Raw genomic sequence first — 20,023 nt, forward strand, 5'->3', positions numbered from 1 at the left:
TGAAGTCGTGCCAGTGGGCCACAGCCAATTGCCGCACAGGCACACGGTGCTCTCGGGGAGTTGTTGTCCTGGATTACGGTTCCGTCCTTGGGGAACAGAGGGTCTACATTTCCCAACAGGTGCTCACTCACCGAAAACATTAGGGGCGGCTGATTGTAATAGAAAGCTTTGGCAGGCCGGAAGAAGTTTCATATGCCTGAAGCTGAAAGCAAACGGCCAAGTACAGTTTTCATCAATGGGCCGGATGGAAAACTTTGGTGAGCCGGTCTGTGGCCCATGGGCCGTATGTTGGACAGCCCTGATATATAACCACGGTTATGAATCCTTGAATATTAGATGTGTTAGTATGAACATAATTGATGGCTGCTGATAATCCATGGAGACTGTAATTGTGGGTCTGTCCGGGAGGGAACATGATGGTTTCTTCTGCCTCTTGTGCGTTCCTGTGTTCTCTGAACTCTTTCAAAGCAGCATTCTTTTCCACGATATTTCCCAGTCTGAAAGGCGTGCCAGTTCCTACAACAAGTCCAGTTATTGAGATTTATGCATTCTGAGCTGAAATTATTTTCAGTTCTAGTAACCCGAGGAAAACTGTTGAATTTTTTTAAAAGTGGAAAGCAATGAATTCAGGACCAAGGATTAATGTGACACATGACACTAATGGTGAATACCTATGTCTCCCTGTCGATCCACAGCACCCAAACTTACTGTCAAACATTTTGGAACGATTTGCAGGATCTGTTCTTTTTTCTTGTTAGCCCTTTAAGAATGAAACTCTGTTTTCAAGTATGAATAAGCCTGCTATATTTTAACCCATGTATTCTTTTGAACCTCCTGGGCACATGGTGGAAGAGTGGGAGGTAGATGTGCACGACTCCACTCCATTTTCTTTCATGCCAGGTATCTGCAGTTGAATGCAGCCAGGGCCTAGTACTGACTTTGAACACAGCAAAGCCCCTCAAACAGCATCAAAGTAAAGGTTAGTTAGCTAAGCTGTTTTTGGTGGTATTGGTTGAGGGATAAATGTTGGCCAGGACACCAGGATAGTGCCCTGGGGTAGTAAATAAAGAGAAAGCTTCCATTTATTTAGCGCCATTCATGACCCCAGGATGTCCCAAAGCGCTTCACAGACAATTAAAGTGTAGTCACTATTGTAATGTTGGAAACACGGCAGCCAAATTGCATACAACAAGCTGCCACAAACATCAATGAAACAAATGACCAGATAACCTATTTTAGTGATGTTGGTTCAGGGATAAATTTTAGCCAGGATACCAGGGAGAACTCCTCTGCTCTTCTTCAAAATGACACCGCGGGATCTTTTACATCCACCTGAGGGCAGACAGGGTCTCAGTTTCTTACCTGAAAGACGGCAGCTCTAACAGTGAAACATTCCCTCACTACTGCCAACGGGAGTGTCAGCCACATTTATTACACAAATTAGGCCTGTTTTTGCTGGAATTTAGAAGGTTAAGGGGTGATCTGATTGAAGTCTTCAAGATATTAACAGGAAAAGACAGGCTTGATAAAGATAAACTATTTCCACTGGTTGGAGATGCTAAAACTAGGGGGCATAGTCTAAAAATTAGGACCAGACCGTTCAGGAGAGATGTTAGGAAGCACTTCTTCACACAAAGGGTGGTAGAGGTTCGGAATTCTCTCCCACAAACAGCAGTTGAAGCTAGGACAGTTAATTTTAAATCTGAGATAGATAGATTTTTGTTGAGCAAAGATATTAAGGGATACGGGCCAAAGGCAGGTATATGGAGTTAGGCTGCAGAGCAGCCATGATCTCATTGAATGGCGGGACAGGCTCGAGGGGCTGAATGGCCTACTCCTGTTCCTATCTTCCTGTGTTGTGCTTAAGTCCCTCAAGTGGGCTTGAATCCACACCCTCTGACCCAGTTAGCACCCAAACAAGCAAACAAGGCCTCAGTTTAACACCTCATTTGGAAGATGGGCCTCAACAGTGATAGCCTGGATATGCGTTCAAGAGTTGGAATGGGGTTTGAAGCTCTGATTAGAGTGCTACTGCTGGGCCAAACTGGCATGTTGACCTACTGTACATGTCCTATGGTCAGCAGAATTTCTATTTTTGGTTTCTCCTGGATGAGCAAAGTAGTAGTTATAATGCAAAAATTAGCAATATAGTGTTTGTCATTTTTCCCCACTGATTTTTTTTTCTATTTCGACAAGTATTGCTGTTCTTAGTGGCACTACTTCTCTCTCAAATTGCAATTCCACTCATACCACAATGTGGTTGCTGTAAGAAATCTAAAACCATTAGCGTGATGTCCTGATGGGTCTAAGGCACATTGTAATGGCAGAGGTGCGTTTTGCATCAAATTGTGTCATATTAGGGCAGACTTGCACTGTGCTCCCATGTCCACCAGAAACTGGGCGTAAGATTGCCCAAGCTTTTGTCACATCAGACCTTTTCAGGCAGAGGTGACATTTGTGGTATAAGTTTGGGCTGGGTTTGAACCGAGGGCCCAGAAATGAAAGGCATGTGTCCAACTCAGGAAGGCATAAGAACATAAGAAATAGGAGCAGGAGTAGGCCATTCAACCCCTCACGCCTGCCCCGCCGTTCAATAAGATCACGGCTGATCTGTCACAGGCCTGAACTCCTCTTTCAGGCCTGCTCCGCATACCCCTCGACTCCCCGAGATTTCAAAAACCCATCTGCCTCCTCCTTAAATACATTTAGTGACCTCGCCTCCACAACTCTCTGAGGTAGAGAATTCCAGAGATTTCACCACCCTCTGAGAGAAGAAATTCCTTTGCATCTCAGTTTTAAATGTGTGCCCCCTTATTCTGTAACTATGTCCCCTAGTCTGAGATTCCCCCAGCAGTGGAAACATATTCTCAACATCTACCCTGTCAAGCCCCCTTAAAATCTTATATGTTTCAATCAGATCACCTCTCATTCTTCTAAACGCCTAACCTGTTTAGTCGTTCTTGATAAGACAACCCCTTCATCCCAGGAATCGGCCTAGTGAACCTTTTCTGAACTGCCTCCAATGCTAGTATATCCCTCCTTAAATCCGGGGGTCAAAATTGTACACCGTACTCCAGGTGTGGCCTCACCAACACCCTGTACAGTTGTAACAAGATTTCCCTATTTTTAAACTAACCCCCTAGCAATTGAGGCCAAAATTTCATTTATCTTCCTAATTACTTGCTGCACCTGCATGCTGACTTTTTGTCTTTCATGTACAAGAACACCCAGGTCCCTCTACTGCAGTATTTTGTAGTCTTTCTCCACCTAATAATCTGCCTTTTTATTCTTCCTACCAAAGTGGATGACCTCTCACTTTCCCACATTGAAATCCATCTGCCAAGTTTTTGCCCACTCGCTTAACCTATCTATATCCCTTTGGAGATTCTTTGTGTCCTCATCACAACGTCCCTTCCCATCTATTTATGTATCGTCAGCAAACCTGGATGCACTATACTCTCCCTTCCTCCAAGTCATTGATATAGATAGTAAATAGTAGAGGCCCTCGGACCAATCCTTGTGGAACCACACTAGTTACAGCTTTCCAACCTGAAAAAAACCCATTGATCCCGACTCTCTGCTTTCAGTGTGTTAGCCAATCTTCAATCCATGCCAACACATTACCCTCAATACCCTGAGCTCTTATTTTGTGCAATAACCTTTTATGTGGCACCTTATCAAACGCTTGCTGAAAATCCAAATACACTACATCTACCGGTTCCCCTTTATCTACTCTGCTTGTTATATCCTCAAAGAACTCTAACAAATTTGTCAAACATGATTTCCCTTTCATAAAATCATGTTGACTCTGTTTGATTGCATTATGTTTTTCTAAATGTTATTTCTTCTACTGCTATTTCTTCCTTAATACTTTTCCCAGTGACAGATGGTAAGCTAACTGGTCTATAGCTTCCTGACATAAGAAACAGAAGCAAGAGTAGGCCATACAGACTTTCGGGCCTGCTTCGATATTCAGTAAGGTCCTGACTGATCATCTACCTCATTTCACTTTCCCACCCTATCCCCATATCCCTTGATTCTTAAGTGTCCAAAAATCTGTCAATCTCCGTCTTGAATATACTCAACAACTGAGCATACACGGCCTCTGGATTAGACAATTCCAAAGATTCCCAACTCTGAAGGAATTTCTCCTGATCTCAGTCCTAAATGGCTAATCCCTTATCCTGAGACTATGACCTCCTAGTTCTACACTCTCCAGCCAGGGGAATATTGCTGTTTTTCCACACACAGGTTGAAGATCTGGAACTTTCTCCCCTAATAGGCTGTGGACGCTGAGGTTCAATTTAAATTTTTATGCCTAAGTTTGAGGTGATTTTGTTAAGTGATGGTATCAAGGGTAGAGAGATTGGGTGGGTAAATGGAATTGGGGTGCATATCAGCCATGATCTAATAGAATGGCAGAACAGGCTTGAAGGGCCAAATGTCCAACGCTTCCAGAAATGTTAACTTTTACTGCTTCTCAAATATCTGCATCTTTTCAATAAATTTGACCAACATTGACCATGTTTTTTTAAAAAGCTAAACAGCTAACAGTTTATGAAAAATTAATGATACCTGTGTATCTCACTTGTACCTGTGGTAATTTAATGTGACTGGCAATTGTGGCTTTCCCTTCTGCAAACCATTGGGCCAAGGGTGTTTTAGAGGAAAATGCAAAAGAAAGATAATCACAGGGCACTTGTAAGGGAGTACCAAGCCGATCGTGCAAGGGTTGCTCTAGGCATGGACAGTCAATTATGGCAAGCTACAAGACAAATGGGAAGAGCTTGTTCAGCAGAAAGTTTGGACTTGTGAGCAGGAATTGCTATGGGAAAATATATCTCAAGGTAGAAACAGACAACCAGAATGAGGGACGATATGAGGCAAAGAATTATTGTGTAAAATTGTTCTACTAAGGTTGAAATTCTCACTACCTGGACGCTGGTATACTGTGACAAGACACTTGCCTTTTCCACAGAATGAACTGTGCAGTGGTACCATGGTTGAGATAATTCAGTACCATGACTTGTCTGCCTTGGTGCATTTACCATTGCCGTTCGCAGGAGGTTAATGGAGCAGTTGTAACGGTAATGCAGGATGTTTATGGTCTATATCAGGAAGAGTATTATTGACATTTCCTGTATATACAAAAAAAGACATTTCGATCTGAAGAAGAGTCTCCCAACTTTCTCATTGGCTTTTTTTTCCACGCGTTCTACAATCGTTGACATGCTGAAAGTTATAAACAGTCATGTAATGTAGGCCAATTGGTAATGAGTCCAATATGGGCTAAATCAGAGAGAGCTGGCTAGCTTCTGGAAATTACAAAGTTGGATCATATATCCTCTTGATGTCCCATGTTTACAAATTTTGAGGTTTACCCAAGATTGAACGGTAGCTTTATTGGAGGCTTGCCTGATGTCGAAGAGTCCTCATGCACCATCACAGAGTTGCTGCATCACAGGGGGGTGGGGGGGTCACATGCCAGACAGTGGGTTCAGCATGTTGTTGGGCTGCCTTATAAATTCAACCCTTAAACTGTCCTTTGCCAGAGCTTTCCACCAATTAAAGTAAATTTTTACTCGTTAAAGATTACTGTTGACATTAAAGTGAGCATTTTTCTGCTGTTCTGCACTGTGTGCATGTCTGATGGGAGGTATTCGATGCTGGTTATTACCAAGGTTGTACTTCCATTAGGGATGAGTGTGTTCCAAATATGTATTCCACAAAAACATCCTGGCAAGGTCAGCACTATTACCAATTCCTGTTTCCATCGAGAAAGTGGTGGTTTTTGAACCACTTCAGTCTGGTTGGTGAAGGTGCTCCCACAGTGATGTGAGGTAGGGAGTTCCAGGATTTTAATCCAGCGATGATGAAGGGATGGTTGGCATATGTCAAAGTCAGGATGGTGTGTGATGTGGAGGGGAACTTGGAAATTATTGTGTTCCCATGCACCTGCTGCTCTTGGACCTTGGTGGTGGAGCTTAGGAAGTGCTGTTGAAGAAGCCTTGGTAACTTTCTGCAACCTGTAAATGATACAGCTGATTCAGTGAACATTTAGGCTTATGAATGAGGTGCCGATCAAGCAGAATGCTTTGCCCTGGATGGTTTCAACCTTTTTGAATGTTGTAGCACCACCCATCCAGGCAAATGGAGAGTATTCCATCATGCTCCTGACTTGTGCCTTGTAGGTACTACAGAATCAAGAAAGACACTCTACAAAGATATATGGGTTCACCATGTTATTTTCTCAATTATCTTGTGTAATGAAATCAATCATTAACTTGAAAAATTATCCTAGCGCAACAAATTCTGAGTGAGCTTGGTACTTAATGTTCTTATCCCAAACCTCAACATATATATAAAAACACACTTTGGATTCTCTGAGTTGCACCAATAACATCAAGTTCAGGCGCACAGTTTGCTCAAGCAGTGTTGCAGCAAAGGCCAAGTATCAGACCACTTCCAGCAGCTGTCCCTGGTCGACTTTCCAAACCAAACTATTTGAATTAAATGAAGTCTTGGCCAAGTGCCAAAAGTTTTCAGGGGCTGCCTCAGTCCCCCAGAAACTCTCGCTGTCACAAACCCATCAATTGTTCAGTCTAATACAAAATTTAGCAGTGATGAGAGATATCTATGTACAAGTATAAGCAATTTTCTTTCCCCCTAGAGGTGAACAAATTGAGATCTTCTTTCATAACAGTACGCCGTGTTTTTGTAAACTTTGTGCACAAAGTAGTTGCATCGGATTAATCGAGAGCTGCAAAGAAATTTGAGGCTCCTTCATGAAGGACTTTTTTTAAGAGTATTTTCTGAATATTTTTTTGTGTGCGCATCACAGCGCAGTCTAAATTCACACCGAGCTTCACGAACTAAAGCCTGCGAGGGAGTGACGGCTGAGCTAGTGGAAGCCTGCTGTTTGTCTAACCAGGGTTTCTTTTTCTGCCAGTTCGATGAGCTCCATTTTGTTTCAGTACCTGAACCCTACCTCCCTTCACAAAATGAAGGCAATGTGTCACAGACCAGTTTCAGCCAGCTGTTGCCATGGGTTGCACTGGGAGTGGTCATGTGACAGATGAAGGGAAATGCCTAAGTCACGTGACAGTTTTTTTTCTTGGCCAATTAACATACAGGAAGTTCACTCCCAGTCACTTAGATGCAAGGATGCTGTCTGTTAGCTGAAGAGTGGCATTATCTCTGCCCGACTCTATCAATTGTCTTGAGCAGTGTTGTAGAGTGCGAAGGGAGCAACAAAAATATGTGATGTGTCTCAAAATTCAAGTGTTCTGTGAACATGCTGTTAGCATAAAACTTTTTGTTTTACTCAGTAATTGATAATACTCATGTCTTGTAGAGTTGCACCAGGACCTGTTTTTAACTTTCAAGGAAAGTTTTTTTTTTTAAATAAACAGTTAAGCCCTCACTATAGTAATTATCATCTGCAGACTTTGCAATGTGGGGAAATATAAAATACAAGGTCAGAATTACACAGATCTCCGAGGCGACTGCAGGTAATATATCCCCTCCCACGCTCCCCTCACAGTGATGATCTCAGCTGACTGTCAGGGTTGATGTACATGTGAACAGTCAGATTATAAACTACACATTCAGGGCAGCTGCTGTTTCTGAGAATGAGATGGGGAAGTTTACACAGCCTGTCAGAGCTTGAATTATTTTCAAAGAAGTGAGATGAAGCAAGGGTCAGCAAAGAAAGGCTTGATTGCTGTCTCACCTGTGATTAGGTCTGTGTGGAGAATCACTTCTCGCCCCGCCATGCCCCTCTGTTTTCCCACCCCCTACTCTTTCACCCACCCCGACCCCAGAACCTGCAGAAACAAATAAATCTGGTTGTGTTTCTGAGCACAGGTGATGAGATATTCAGGCAGGGTGGCAGAAGCAGCTGCCTGGCCCATTGAGATTGGGAATCATCAAACCATAAAGATTATGTAAACCCAGGAAGAAATTGGGAGCAACTTGGTTTTCCAGAGAGTGGTGAGAACGTGGAACTCACTACTTCAAGGAGTAGATGAGATGAACAGCATAGATTCTTTTAAGGAAAGCTGGATGAGTGTACGAGAGAAAGAAATAGAAGGTAATGCTGATGGAGTTAGATTAAACAGAGTAAGAGGGGGCTCACGTGGAGCATAAAGACTAGCATGGACCAGTTGGGCCGAATGGCCTGTTTCTGTTCTGTAAAGGCAATGCTAGTAAAGATAAGAGGGGAAATCTTAGATTCTTTTTGCATGAGGCAGGAAGTTGTACTCCCTGGCTGGAGGTTTAAAAATTTTGACCGTTCCGTTTTCAATCCCCCTCTACTGCCCTGTTCAATCTGCAGTCCAATCTCTTACAGCGAAATGAAGAAGGGAAAGCGTGCCCCATCTCCGGATATCATCGTCCTTTCTGACAATGAACCCTCAAGTCCCAGGATGAATGGGCTATCAAAAGACCCTGGAAGGAATGCAAATACCGCTGATATTATGGTGAGGCAGAATTTTGTCAAAACCAGTAGCTTCAGTTTAGTTGTTTTATTTTGAAAGCATGCATTTATGTCCGTTTATCTTTTTTTAAACTTCTGGTTTGTATCTGGAATGAATCGAATAGCAATTTCAAAGAACTTGTACAGGCACGATGGGCCAAATGGCAGCCTCCTGTGCTGTGTGATTCTTTGCATGCCGCCTTATTCAAGCTCATTTCATAGTTTTCTTTAAAATGCCCCTAGATTTTTGGAACAAATGTAGTTTTACTTTTATTCCCTCCCATTCATGGGATTTTATGTAATAACCCAGTTGTTCCCTGAATGCAGCTCCTGCTACAGGGGCTGACTGTTCTGAGAAAACACTTTTGGATTTGTTAACACTTTGTAGCTAGCAATTTCCATTTCATTATTCACGTTTAGCGACGCTCTTTAAATTAGTTTTTTTATGAACAGAGTCATTTTACCTCTTGCACCTGCTTCTGCCATCTCTTTCCCCCCCCCCCCCCCCCCCCCCCCCCCCCACTCTTCACCCTATTTAAGTATCTTTGCTCAAGAGTCTGCTTCCTTTTTTTGACATTCTCTGGTACATTTCTTTTAATGAAAGACCCTATTTTTAACATTCTCAAAAGCAAATCGAATCTTGGCTCAATTCTTAATGCATTGCATCGAGTGGGTGCTGATCAGTAGGATCACCAAGGATTCATTCAGTTCCTGGCCCGTACTGGGCTGCTCTGAGACTGCTTGCTATGATTGGCTTTGGTGCCCTTGATTAGAGACAGGGGTTTCCACTCCTGATTGTCATAAAGTGCCCTCTGCTGGAAAATGCACATCGACTGGACATTGAATGCTGACGGGAGCAGGCACCCATGATGTCCCAGTGGCCAAATAGCCTGCTGAAGCTGGTCTAGAAACTTGCATGTGAATGTCCTCTTGAAAGAGTTATTTAAAAGGCTGTCAGGTGCCTGTGAAACCGTATCCCAGGCCATGAGTTATTGGCTTCAGGAGAAGCTGTTGCAGTGGGGCTGTGAATAATGGTGGTGCCACTGTGAGCAACTATTGATCAAAGGCCAGACGCGGGCACAATCTGAGAGAATGCCATGTCTCTAGCTAGGAATATTGCAGGTGCAAGGAAATAAAGTGCAAGAGTATAAAAATACCGCAGACAAGGCGTCACTAGTTTTTCCCCAAAACATTTGAGTTTGATTCCCAATCTATTTTGAATTAGCTGATGTCCACCAAGCTGGCATTAAAGACTGTTGCAGTTGATGCTGTTACCCTAGCCTGAAGGGAAAATCATCCAGGGTTCCTGCCCCTAATCGCAATCCAGTGAACCTTATTATAAATTGTACTTAAATGGGTATGATGCGGGTTTGTAATGCTGCCATTGTTGCATAACCCACTGGCAATGAATGCCTAGGCTTGCACGTGAAGATTGGCCACTTAGCAAATTGGTCAACACCTGTGGAATTGTACCCGAGTATCTTTAGATGGGCGGGGGGTAGAGGAAAATTAACCAACAGATTTTTTTGTGATACCGCCTTTCCTTTCAGAAGAGCACGCCAGAGGAGCGAGAGAGAATGATCAAGCAGTTAAAGGAAGAGCTACGGCTGGAGGAGGCCAAACTTGTCCTGCTTAAGAAACTTCGGCAGAGCCAAATTCAAAAGGAGGCCACCATCCCGAAGGTATCAATACTGTTGTCGTTGTCCTTGTCCCCTATCGATTCCATGTTTTTAAATTTTTTCACTCAATGCAATGGAAATGTTTGTTTATACAGCACAAACCATGAAAAAATTTATAACCCAGCTACTTAGAATGAAAGTACCTGGTGATTATAGCTGTTCAGGGGAGCTGTACATGGCTTCCACCAACATGGAGCTCACTATGTGGCAAATAGCTTAGATGCTTTCAAAAGGAAGCCAGACAAATACATGAGAGTAAAAATTGTAGAAAAATATGCGGAATGGCTCTGATGAGGCACCAACACAGATAGTATGACCTGTTTATGTGCTGTATTTTCTATGTAATGCTAGTGTTATATAGGTTACTATATAAAATGCTTGTGAGTGAATTTAGTTCAAGGTACGTCAGACCAGTGATCAGACTTTGCTGGGCTTGCTTAAAATTCTTAAATGCAGAGAGTCCATAATACAAATTCTACTAGGAGAGCTGAATTTAAATGCACAACCCCCCCACATCCCCACCCCCAAAATCATGTTTTTCCTTTTATTTTTAGACTAGATTAAAAACACTGGGAGATGACCTATTTTATTGTCTCGAATTTCGATCTCTGTTTGTTGACTGAAGGCTTCTACGTTTGCGTTTTCCTGACTCTCGCTTGTATTTGACATGAAATGTAATTGTTAACTGTAATGTAGCACTGAACTTCAAAGCTCACCGCAAACTAGCGGATCATTGTACAATCGCTGCAATTAGCCTCTGCACCCGTGAATGTTTAATGACCAATCGTAGACCAGGCATCAGAAAATCAACCAAGGTCCCCCACCCCCTCCCCCAACCTTGATTGCTATCCAATGATTTTTGTTAGAAAATGTGTACATGGACAGCAAATTAAGAACAAGATTTGGCATGATTGTGATGCCACCTGTGGTTGAATATCTGGCAACACTTTGTGTCTAACACTTGGAGCCACAAAAAAAGTCAAAAATTATTGCACATTCATCCTAACAGAAAGCGTTCCATCTGGAGTAGGAGAACCTATTAGCTGATTTAGGGGATGGTGGAGAAATAATTGCTCTGTCTTACAATGCCAGCTTGTGTGGTGGAATAAATTCTGGCAGCTCTGTTTAATCGACCATCCTTAAAGAAGGCTATGAAGGGCCACGGCCCATTAATGGGTTTGAAGCAATGATATTGTTCCTCCAACCTGCCTCATTGCTGACTATTGATTTTACAATGCATTATCGGAATTTGGAATCTTGTCTTTTGCTTCAATTTTAACCTGTTTCTGCAGCCTCTTATTAACTCGTGAAGAAATACAAGTGTAACTCTGTACTACAGAAGAAAATTCCTTATTATTTTGAGTTTGAAGTACTTGCAAAGATTTCTACGATGCTTACTTCCAGGGTAATCTCTCCTAGATCAAGTTCTGGATTTAATTATTCCACCTAAAGGGTTGGGTTTGATCCGGACTCTAGATTTAGAAGGCCATATTAGAAATTGTTAGCTTTTATTTTAGCGTAGTGACCATCTACCCCCTAGCTGCCACAGCCCAGTGCTGCAGCTTCTTTACACCAGTCAGATCAGGCCATGATTCTTGTGCTGTGGGACCATAGGAACAGGAGGAGGGAAAAGGCCATTCAGCCCCTCGAGCCTGTTCTGCCAGTGTTAGATCATGGCCAATCTGTATCTTAACTCCATTTACCTGTCTTAGTTCCGTAACCCTTAATACTCTTGCCTAACAAAAATCTATCACTCAAAAATTAGTCTTTTTAAAAGAAAAATCAACCACTCTCTCCTGGTTGTCTTATTAAGGGTAGTATGCATCTATCCATACAGATGAGAAAGTCCCATGATCAACTTCTGGCCTCAGTTCAGTTAGCTGATCTCAGTTGGAGTGGCATTGATGGTGGTGGGTGCAAGCCGGAATGGCATGGATTGGGTGGGGGGCAGGAGGGTTTTACAATTGGACTCAGTGCCCCTAGCTTTAAAGAGGTGGCAATCAATCAAGGCTCCCACTCCTGATCACTATCCTATCCCTACAAACCCTACTGGGAAATATGCGAGGGCAGAATTGGGCTCTGTTGTAATACTGTACAGCATAGCAATACTGGCTCTCCAGGCGCGCTCTCAAAGAATGGCTGCTGCATGCACTTCATCCCCACCCCTTATAACCCGTACCCCAACAGGAGTCTGCTTTTTCAGGAGAAGAGCAATGGCGAGAAAGGGTAGAGAACTAATGAGAGGATAGGGAGATGGGAAAATCAATGCCCAGAAATCAACCCATCTGGTTCACTAATGTCCTTTAGGGAAGAAAATCTGCTGTCCTTACCTGGTCTAGCCTGCATGTGACTCCAGAGACACAGCAATGTGGTTGACTCGTAAATGCCCTCTGAAATGACCTAGCAAGCCACTCAGTTGTATCACAAACCGCTAAAAAATCTAAGAAAAGGACCTACACCCCATGGACTGCAGCAGTTCAAGAAGACGGCTCGTCACCACCTTCTCGAGGGCAATTGGCAATGGGCAATAAATGCTGGCCTAGCCAGTGACGCCCACATCCCACAAACTAATCAAAAATAAGTCTCAAGTTTTGCATGTTAAATGGTGGGTTGCTGATGGTAAAAACCCAGGGAGCATTCTGTTCAAACGGTTAAGTTGCTTAACTTGGTTCTCTGTCTCTGTGCTAGCTATTATCTTATGAACCTTGCCATGACTTGCTTAGGCTGCATATGAAATTTTTGAAGAGATATCTTGTTATAAAATCCATAATCTTTATCAGTCGATGTTTTATGGCCTTATTATGAAAGAATCTAAGTGCCGATTGTGCAAACAATGCAAGTTTAAAATTTCATTTTCTAACTTTAAAAAAAAAAAAGAAGGTATTTTTACTTTGTCTAAAACGCCTCATGCACAATCTCGTTTGAATTAGAAGAGTCCCTCCATTTTCTCATGAGGTTAAAGTGGTTGTAGATGCGTTCAGCTTTTTTTAATGGTCCTTTTAGGAGGCACTTGCCCAGCTCCTGAGTGTTTATTGGGGAAAAGATGAGTCTTCCTCATGATATCTCGTGGGTATCATGATCTCCTGAAAAATGTTTGATTGGGAAATTTTCCCAGTTACCTTCCTTCACCTGAAATTGACCACAGGTTTTTCATCTGATTCCCTTGCTACCCTGAATCAATGTCACTAGGTTGGGTAGGTTAATACACAAGGATGCACCATCTAGTGAGTGGGGTGAAGTTGATTTATTTGCTTACATTTATTTTTGTCCGTTAATTTTTCAATCAAGAGGCTGTGGGTAACTCCACTGGTTTGGAGTCAAGAATTTCTCTTGTTCTTTTGGTCATTTTCTATCTTTAAAAGAAAAGTTGATCTCATTGGGGCAAGTAGAACAAAAGGAGAGTTTTTCATGGAGCAACGTTCATTCTCAGAGTAGGACCTCATATTCAGAAGTGAGTTGCCATTGCCCATATAATGCTTGAACAAAGTGAGCCACCGAAGCAGGTCTCTCTTAACTTTTGGGCAGCTGCTTAGTAGCAGTACCCCTGAGATGGTTTGTGCACCCTATATTTTCTCCAGCTCCTCTGGTTAGCTATCAGATGATTAAATTAATAGAATTTTGGCTTCTGACTGGAGGAAAGGAAAAATATAGACTCAAGATCAAAAATCTTTGTATAGAGTCTAGATGATGCAGTACTGCTGTCCTTTTTACCTTTGGGGTTAAAGATAGTATCAAGTCTAAGCAGCTGTAGGTATGTTCCTTTAGAATAGTTGACAGTACTTTGGAAATCTCACGACGACGAGCTATAAGGATGCTCAGAAATGGGGAAGAATTCCATATTTGTATAATAAGGAGTTTTCTGAGATTGAAGTTCGGCTGCATTGCTTTTTTTAAACAACTGACTTGAGCTCTGTCAGTCTGATTGGCCTGGGTGTTTACAACAGAATATCTCTTCAAATGGGCAATATATGTTTGCTTTGTGCCATTGTGTTCCTCAGCTTTCTCATGTGTATTTGTGCTTTTCAATATTCTCTTCCCAGCCTGCTGTCTCGACAGGCACTACCATGGCCACCCCACCCCCGCTGGTCCGGGGAACGCTGCATGTTCCCGCTGGCAAGCCCAACTTTCAGGTCAGTGTAGCAACTGGGGCCTTGCCAGGCTTTGGGTTAAGCATCAAAAGGGAGCGCAGGGGGACTGGAAACTGAGGGATTGAGGTGAGTTCTTGTTTGGCTGGATAGAGGCAGAGCAGTAAGAGATTAGGGTTCTTTTTCAGGACCTTAGATTACAAGACTAATCTCTTGGATATGTCTAAAAGTGGAACTTTGCATTGCAGCAAACTGAAATTGCAGCAAGGGAAATATTGGAGATTTCACAGGGCGTTGCAAGGCTGTAATTGCCCACTGGGAATCAATAAACTGGAAGATTGCACAGTCATCAGAATCTTAAAACTGAATTACAGCCTTCTAATCCCCTCGTATTTGTTTTTTGTAGAGTATAGGCACAGTGTTGTCACTAGGATTTCAGTAAAGTGCACTGAGTCTGGTGAAAACTTTCCACTTGGAACTGTGCAAGGCATCCAGCTGTATGATTCTAGACTTGGGTGTTGTGTCTGGCGAGAGCATTTTGAACTGTTTGAGAGTAACAAACTGGTGGGTACAGATCAAGTAGTACTGTGAGGTGATGAATGAAGGGCATTGCACAAAAGTGAAGCATAATAACTTGAGGGAAACTCCTTTAAAGCTGATATACTGAATAAAATTAGTGACCAAACTGGGTATATATTCTAACTTAGCTTTTTGGAATGAAAGTAACTGCCTGCACGGATTGGTCAAATTTAATTGCTGCCGAAAATGTTACCAATGGGTGTTGATCACCCTGGTCATTGAGTAGATTGAGCGCGTCATCCGAGAGTGTTGTGTGAAATTGGATAACAATGCTATTTTTTGCTTTGTGCTCTGTATGGCTGAGATGTGCATCAATGAACTACCTGACGCAATTGAAATGGTGAAAATTAAGCATTTTTAAATTTTTTTCTAACCATCTGAGCTAGAGTGTCTCATGGTGTTTGGTGCTTGGTGTAACATAGAAACTTAGAAAAATAGGAGCAGGAGTAGGCCATTCGGCCCTTCGAGCCTGCTCCGCCATTCAATACGATCATGGCCCACCATCCACACTCAGTATCCTGTTTGCACTTTCTCCCTGTATCCCTTGATCCCATTAGACCTAAGAACTATATCTCTTGAATATATTTAATGATTTAGCCTCAACTGCTTTCCGTGGTAGAGAATTCCACAGATTCACCACTCTCTGGGTGAAGAAATTTCTCCTTATCTCAGTCCTAAATGGCTTGCCCCTTATCCTGAGACTGTAACCCCTGGTCCTGGACTCCCCTGTCATCGAAAACATCCTTCCTGCATCTAGTCTGTCCAATCTTGTTAGAATTTTGTAGGTTCTTCTAAATTCTAGCAAATACAAGCCTAATTGACCCAATCTCTCTTCATAAGTCAGTTCTGCCATCCCAGGAATCAGTCTGGTGAACCTTCACTGCACTCCCTCTATAGCAAGAACATCCTTCCTCAGATAAGGAGACCAAAACTGCGCGCACTATTCCAGATGTGGTCTTACCAAGGCCTTGTATAATTGCAAAGACATCCTTGCTCCTGTATTCGAATCCTCTCGCTATGAAGGCCAACATACCATTTGCCTTCTTAACTGCCTGCTGCACCTGCATGTTTGCTTACTTAACGATGAGCTAAAGCAACAATTCTGGATGACTGGTAACTCTAGGATGGGAATTCGTAACCTTATTCTTTGGAAATAAAATTCTTCGCTACTTGAGTTCTGAGCCTTCATCTTTTTCACTTTTTTGTTTTAAGAGATTTACCCTGAGTTTTAATTCATTCTAATGTTTTGTAAATCCACTTTTAGATTTTATCACCTACTGAATTCCTGCATTACTGACTATATTTTGCCTGGTATTGGTGCCATGTGACATCACCAGCCATCCAATCATATCTATTGGTACAGACTAGTTCAAACATTAGCCCGTGATATTCAGGACAACCCCACTGTTGACCTATGGTTATGGAAGAGACAGTTGGATGGTGCAGTGGATTAGACCCTGATCCTTTCACTCTAAGATGAAAGTCTCTTTACTGGCTATAAGGGTCCGCATGCTGAGTTTGTGCAGTGTCTCCCCAAAGCTAGTTCACAGGAAATAAAAGTAGAAAGTGCTAGAAATACTCAGATCGGGCAGCATCTGAGGAGAGAGAGCAGAGCTAATGTTTCAAGTCGATGATCTTTCTTCAGAGGAAGTTGGTAGGAAGTGTCTGCACTGCACAAAATGGTGCTTTTGGGCAGTTTGGAGGTGTGCTAACCAGTCACAATGATGGCAGGGAGAGAGGGGCTCCTTGTATCTGGGCTGGGGCATCTTGCTAGGGCAGAGTAGCGAGAGTTTGATGCTGACGCCATATTGTCACTAAACATCCCTTACCTTGATCACTAAATTGCCCAAAGTTCTACTTACAGAGAGCATCGCCCTGGAAATGATTTGAATGTGTAAGCAGTGAGTGCCAAAGAGAGAGAGACCAGGGTAGAATCTCACTCACTAAGGACATCATATTGAAGTAAAATGATCAACCACTGGGTCCAACTTGATTTCAGTAAAGCATTTTGGATCTGTGGAAGGCCCCTGAAATGTAATTGGATTGTAGATTTTAATACTGTACCTAACATTGTGCTCGAAGAGCATATTTTGCAGTCAGTGAACAAAGTACTGCATACAGGCCTGGAGCAGTGTGAGCAAACTGTGATAGTGAATTAAGAGCCACACAGCCCAGTTTGTGGTGAATAATCTAATCGCAGCGGGAGTGCAGTTATTGATCTTGGCCTCCCTAGTCATCTGAGGCAGGAAGGAAGAGAACTTTCCCAATCCTATCAGGAGACACTTGGATGATCAGTGCAAGTGGAGATGGGCTCCTGGTGCCCTCCACGGTTAAATAGCCTGTCACCATCACTTTCTGCGGTCAGATGTGAGCCACATCCATGAGGTGCTGGAGAATTATCAGTGGCCAGGACCTCAGCAAAGTCAGCAACTTCAGAAAAGGGAGGAAAAAAAAGCCAGAAACTGAATATAATCCTAATTTTTACAAAAAAAAATCATTGAAACATAAAGCAAATGTGGTTGCATTGTTGCCTTTCACATTGGTGCAGTCAGTGCCACTCACCCATTTGTTAATACTTCATAAATTGAAAAAAAAATTGAGCAGTTCTACAAACTGACATAACTGCTACTTGGAGTTAGAGTGCCTTCAACTATAAAAATGTGCTGTGATGCTTCACAGGAGTGCATTTGACAAAAATTGACTCAGCTTAAGGAGGCGATATTAGAACAGCTGACTTGGTCAAAAGGGTAGGTTTTAACGAACATATGAATTGGGAGCAGAAGTAGACCATTCGACCCCTCCAGCCTGCTCCACCATTCAATAAGATGATGGCTGATTTGTTTATGTCTCGAATTCCACACTCCCATCTACCCCTGATAAACTTTGATTCCCTTGCCCAACAAGAATCTATATAACTCTGCCTTTAAAATATTCAATGACCCCATTTCCACCACCTTCTGAGGCAGAGTCCCAAAGTCGCACCACCCTCTGAGAGAAAAAAATCTCTCTTCATCTCTGTCCTAAAAGGGTGACCCCTAATTTTAAAACAGTGCCCTCTAGTCTGGACTCACCTAGAGGAAACATCCTCTCCACATCCACCTTGTCGAGACCATTCAGGATCTTATAAACTTCAATCAAGTCTCCCCTCACTCTTCTAAACTCCAGTGAAAACAAGCCCAGTTTGTCCAACCTTTCCTCATAAGACAACCCGCTCATTCCAGCTATCAATCTAGTAAACCTCCTCTGAACCACCTCCAACGCATTTGCATCTTTCCTTAAATAAGGAGACCAAAACTGCACAAAGTATTTGAGATGTGGTCTCACCAATGTCCTGTATAACTGAAGCGTAACATCCTTAATTTTATTTTCAATTCCTCTCGTAATAAAGGATAGCATTCCACTAACAACCTCTATTACTTGCTGTACCTGCATACTAACTTTTTGTGACTCATGCACTAGAACACCTAAATCCTTCTGCACCTCAGAATTCTGCAGTCGTTCTCCATTTAAGTAATACCCTGCTTTTTTATTCTTCATGCCAAAGTGAACAACTTCACATTTTCCCACATTATACTCCATCTGCCAGATTTTTGCCCACTCATGCAACCTCCTTATGTCTTCTTCACAACATACTTTCCTACCTATCTTTGTGTCATCTGCAAATTTAGCTACCATGCCATCGCTTCCTTCATCTAAGTCATTGATATAAATTGTAAAAAGTTGAAGCCCCAGCCCAGACCCCTGCGGGACTCCAGTCATTACATCCTGCCACTCTTAAAAAGGACCCATTTATGCATACTCACTGTTTTCTGCCAGCCAGCCAATCTTCTCTCCTGCTAATATGTTACCTCTACACCATGAGCTCCTACTTTGCGCAATAACCTTTTATGTGGCACCTTGTCAAATGCCTTCTGGAAATCCAAGTACAATACGTCAACGGGCTCCCCTTTATCCACAGCGCATGTTACTCTTTCAAAGAACTGAGAGTGAGGAGGTGAGGTGGAGATGTTCAGGGAAGAAATTCTAGCACTTAGGCCTGGCCGGCTGAAGTTATGGACATCACTGGTGGGCCGAAGGGATAGGGGGATTCAGAAGGGGCCAGAGTTAGAGGAACACAGAATCCTTGGCAGATTGTAGGGCTGGAGGAGGTAATAGAGATAGAGAGGGCCAAGGCCTTGGAACGATTTAAAGCTTTGCTGGGTGGGGAGCCAGTGTTGGTCAGCACGTACAGGGGTGATGGGTGAACGGGACTTGATATGGGCAGCCGAGTTTTGGGTGAGCTCAGCTTTATGGAGAGTTGAAGATGGGAGGCCGAACAGGAGAGCATCAGAATAGTCAGTAAAAACAGTTCTGATGAAAGGTCACAGACCTGAAATGTTAACTCTGCTTCTCTCTCCACAGATGCTGCCAGACCTGCTGAGCATTTCCAGCACTTTCTGTTTTTATTTCAGGTTTCCAGCATCTGCAGTATTTTGCTTTTATATCAGAATAGTCAAGTCTGGAGATAACAAAAGTATGGTTTCAACAGCAGATAAGTTAAGGCAACAGCAACAACTTGAATTTAATGTTGTAAAACGTCCCAAGACACTGCACTTGAGCATTATTAAACAAACTTTGACACTGAGCCACATAAGGAGGTATTCGGGCAGGGGACCAAAAGCTTAGTCAAAGAGGTAGGTTTTAAGGAGGCAGGCAATGATGGACGATGTTACGGAGCTAGAAGTCGCATGTCTTTGTGATGAAGAGAATGTGGGATCGGAAGTTCATCTCAGGATTGCAAACGGTCTGGTTCAGCCTAAGACTGTGACTAAGGAGGTGGATAGATTCGGGGCAAGGTAATTGAGTTTTGTGCAGGGGCTGAAGTTAGTATCTTCAGGTTTCCCCATGTTTACTTGAAGGAAATTGCAGTTCATCCAACGCTCTTCGAATATTGCTATGGGATCTTTTACATCTAAAGGCAGATGTAGCCTTGGTTTGGTTTAACATCTCATCTGAAAGATAGCAACACTTCAACAGTACTGCACTGAGGTGTCAGAATTGAATATGTGCAGAAATCCTGGAGTGAGCTTTGAACCAATGGCTGAAGGGCATGGGTAAGGTGTGGATATTGGTAAGGCTGAATTTATTACCCAATGCTATTACTCCTGAGAGTGTAATTAAAATGCGCCTCCTTATTGACATAGTTAGCACAACCAAGTGGTTTG

At 42.8% G+C, this 20,023-nt stretch overlaps 1 protein-coding gene across 17 annotated transcripts in view; it reads left to right on the plus strand.

Annotated features, from left to right (window-relative positions):
• The window catches only part of gatad2ab (GATA zinc finger domain containing 2Ab), a 151,036-nt gene that overhangs the window by 106,026 nt on the left and 24,987 nt on the right, over window positions 1-20,023 (plus strand). For 6 of the 17 annotated variants that reach the window (XM_068016056.1, XM_068016057.1, XM_068016046.1 and 3 more), the window contains exons 3-5: window positions 8,351-8,480; window positions 10,027-10,158; window positions 14,196-14,285. In XM_068016056.1, coding sequence (XP_067872157.1) covers window positions 8,351-8,480; window positions 10,027-10,158; window positions 14,196-14,285 — 352 coding nt within the window. Of the gene's footprint in view, window positions 1-8,335; window positions 8,481-10,026; window positions 10,159-14,195; window positions 14,286-20,023 lie in introns of all 17 variants that reach the window. The other 11 variants (XM_068016042.1, XM_068016043.1, XM_068016040.1 and 8 more) reach the window with 4 other exon arrangements.

Source organism: Heterodontus francisci, chromosome 36 (genome assembly GCF_036365525.1).
Source record: "Heterodontus francisci isolate sHetFra1 chromosome 36, sHetFra1.hap1, whole genome shotgun sequence".
Classification (NCBI taxonomy): Eukaryota; Metazoa; Chordata; class Chondrichthyes; order Heterodontiformes; family Heterodontidae; genus Heterodontus; species Heterodontus francisci.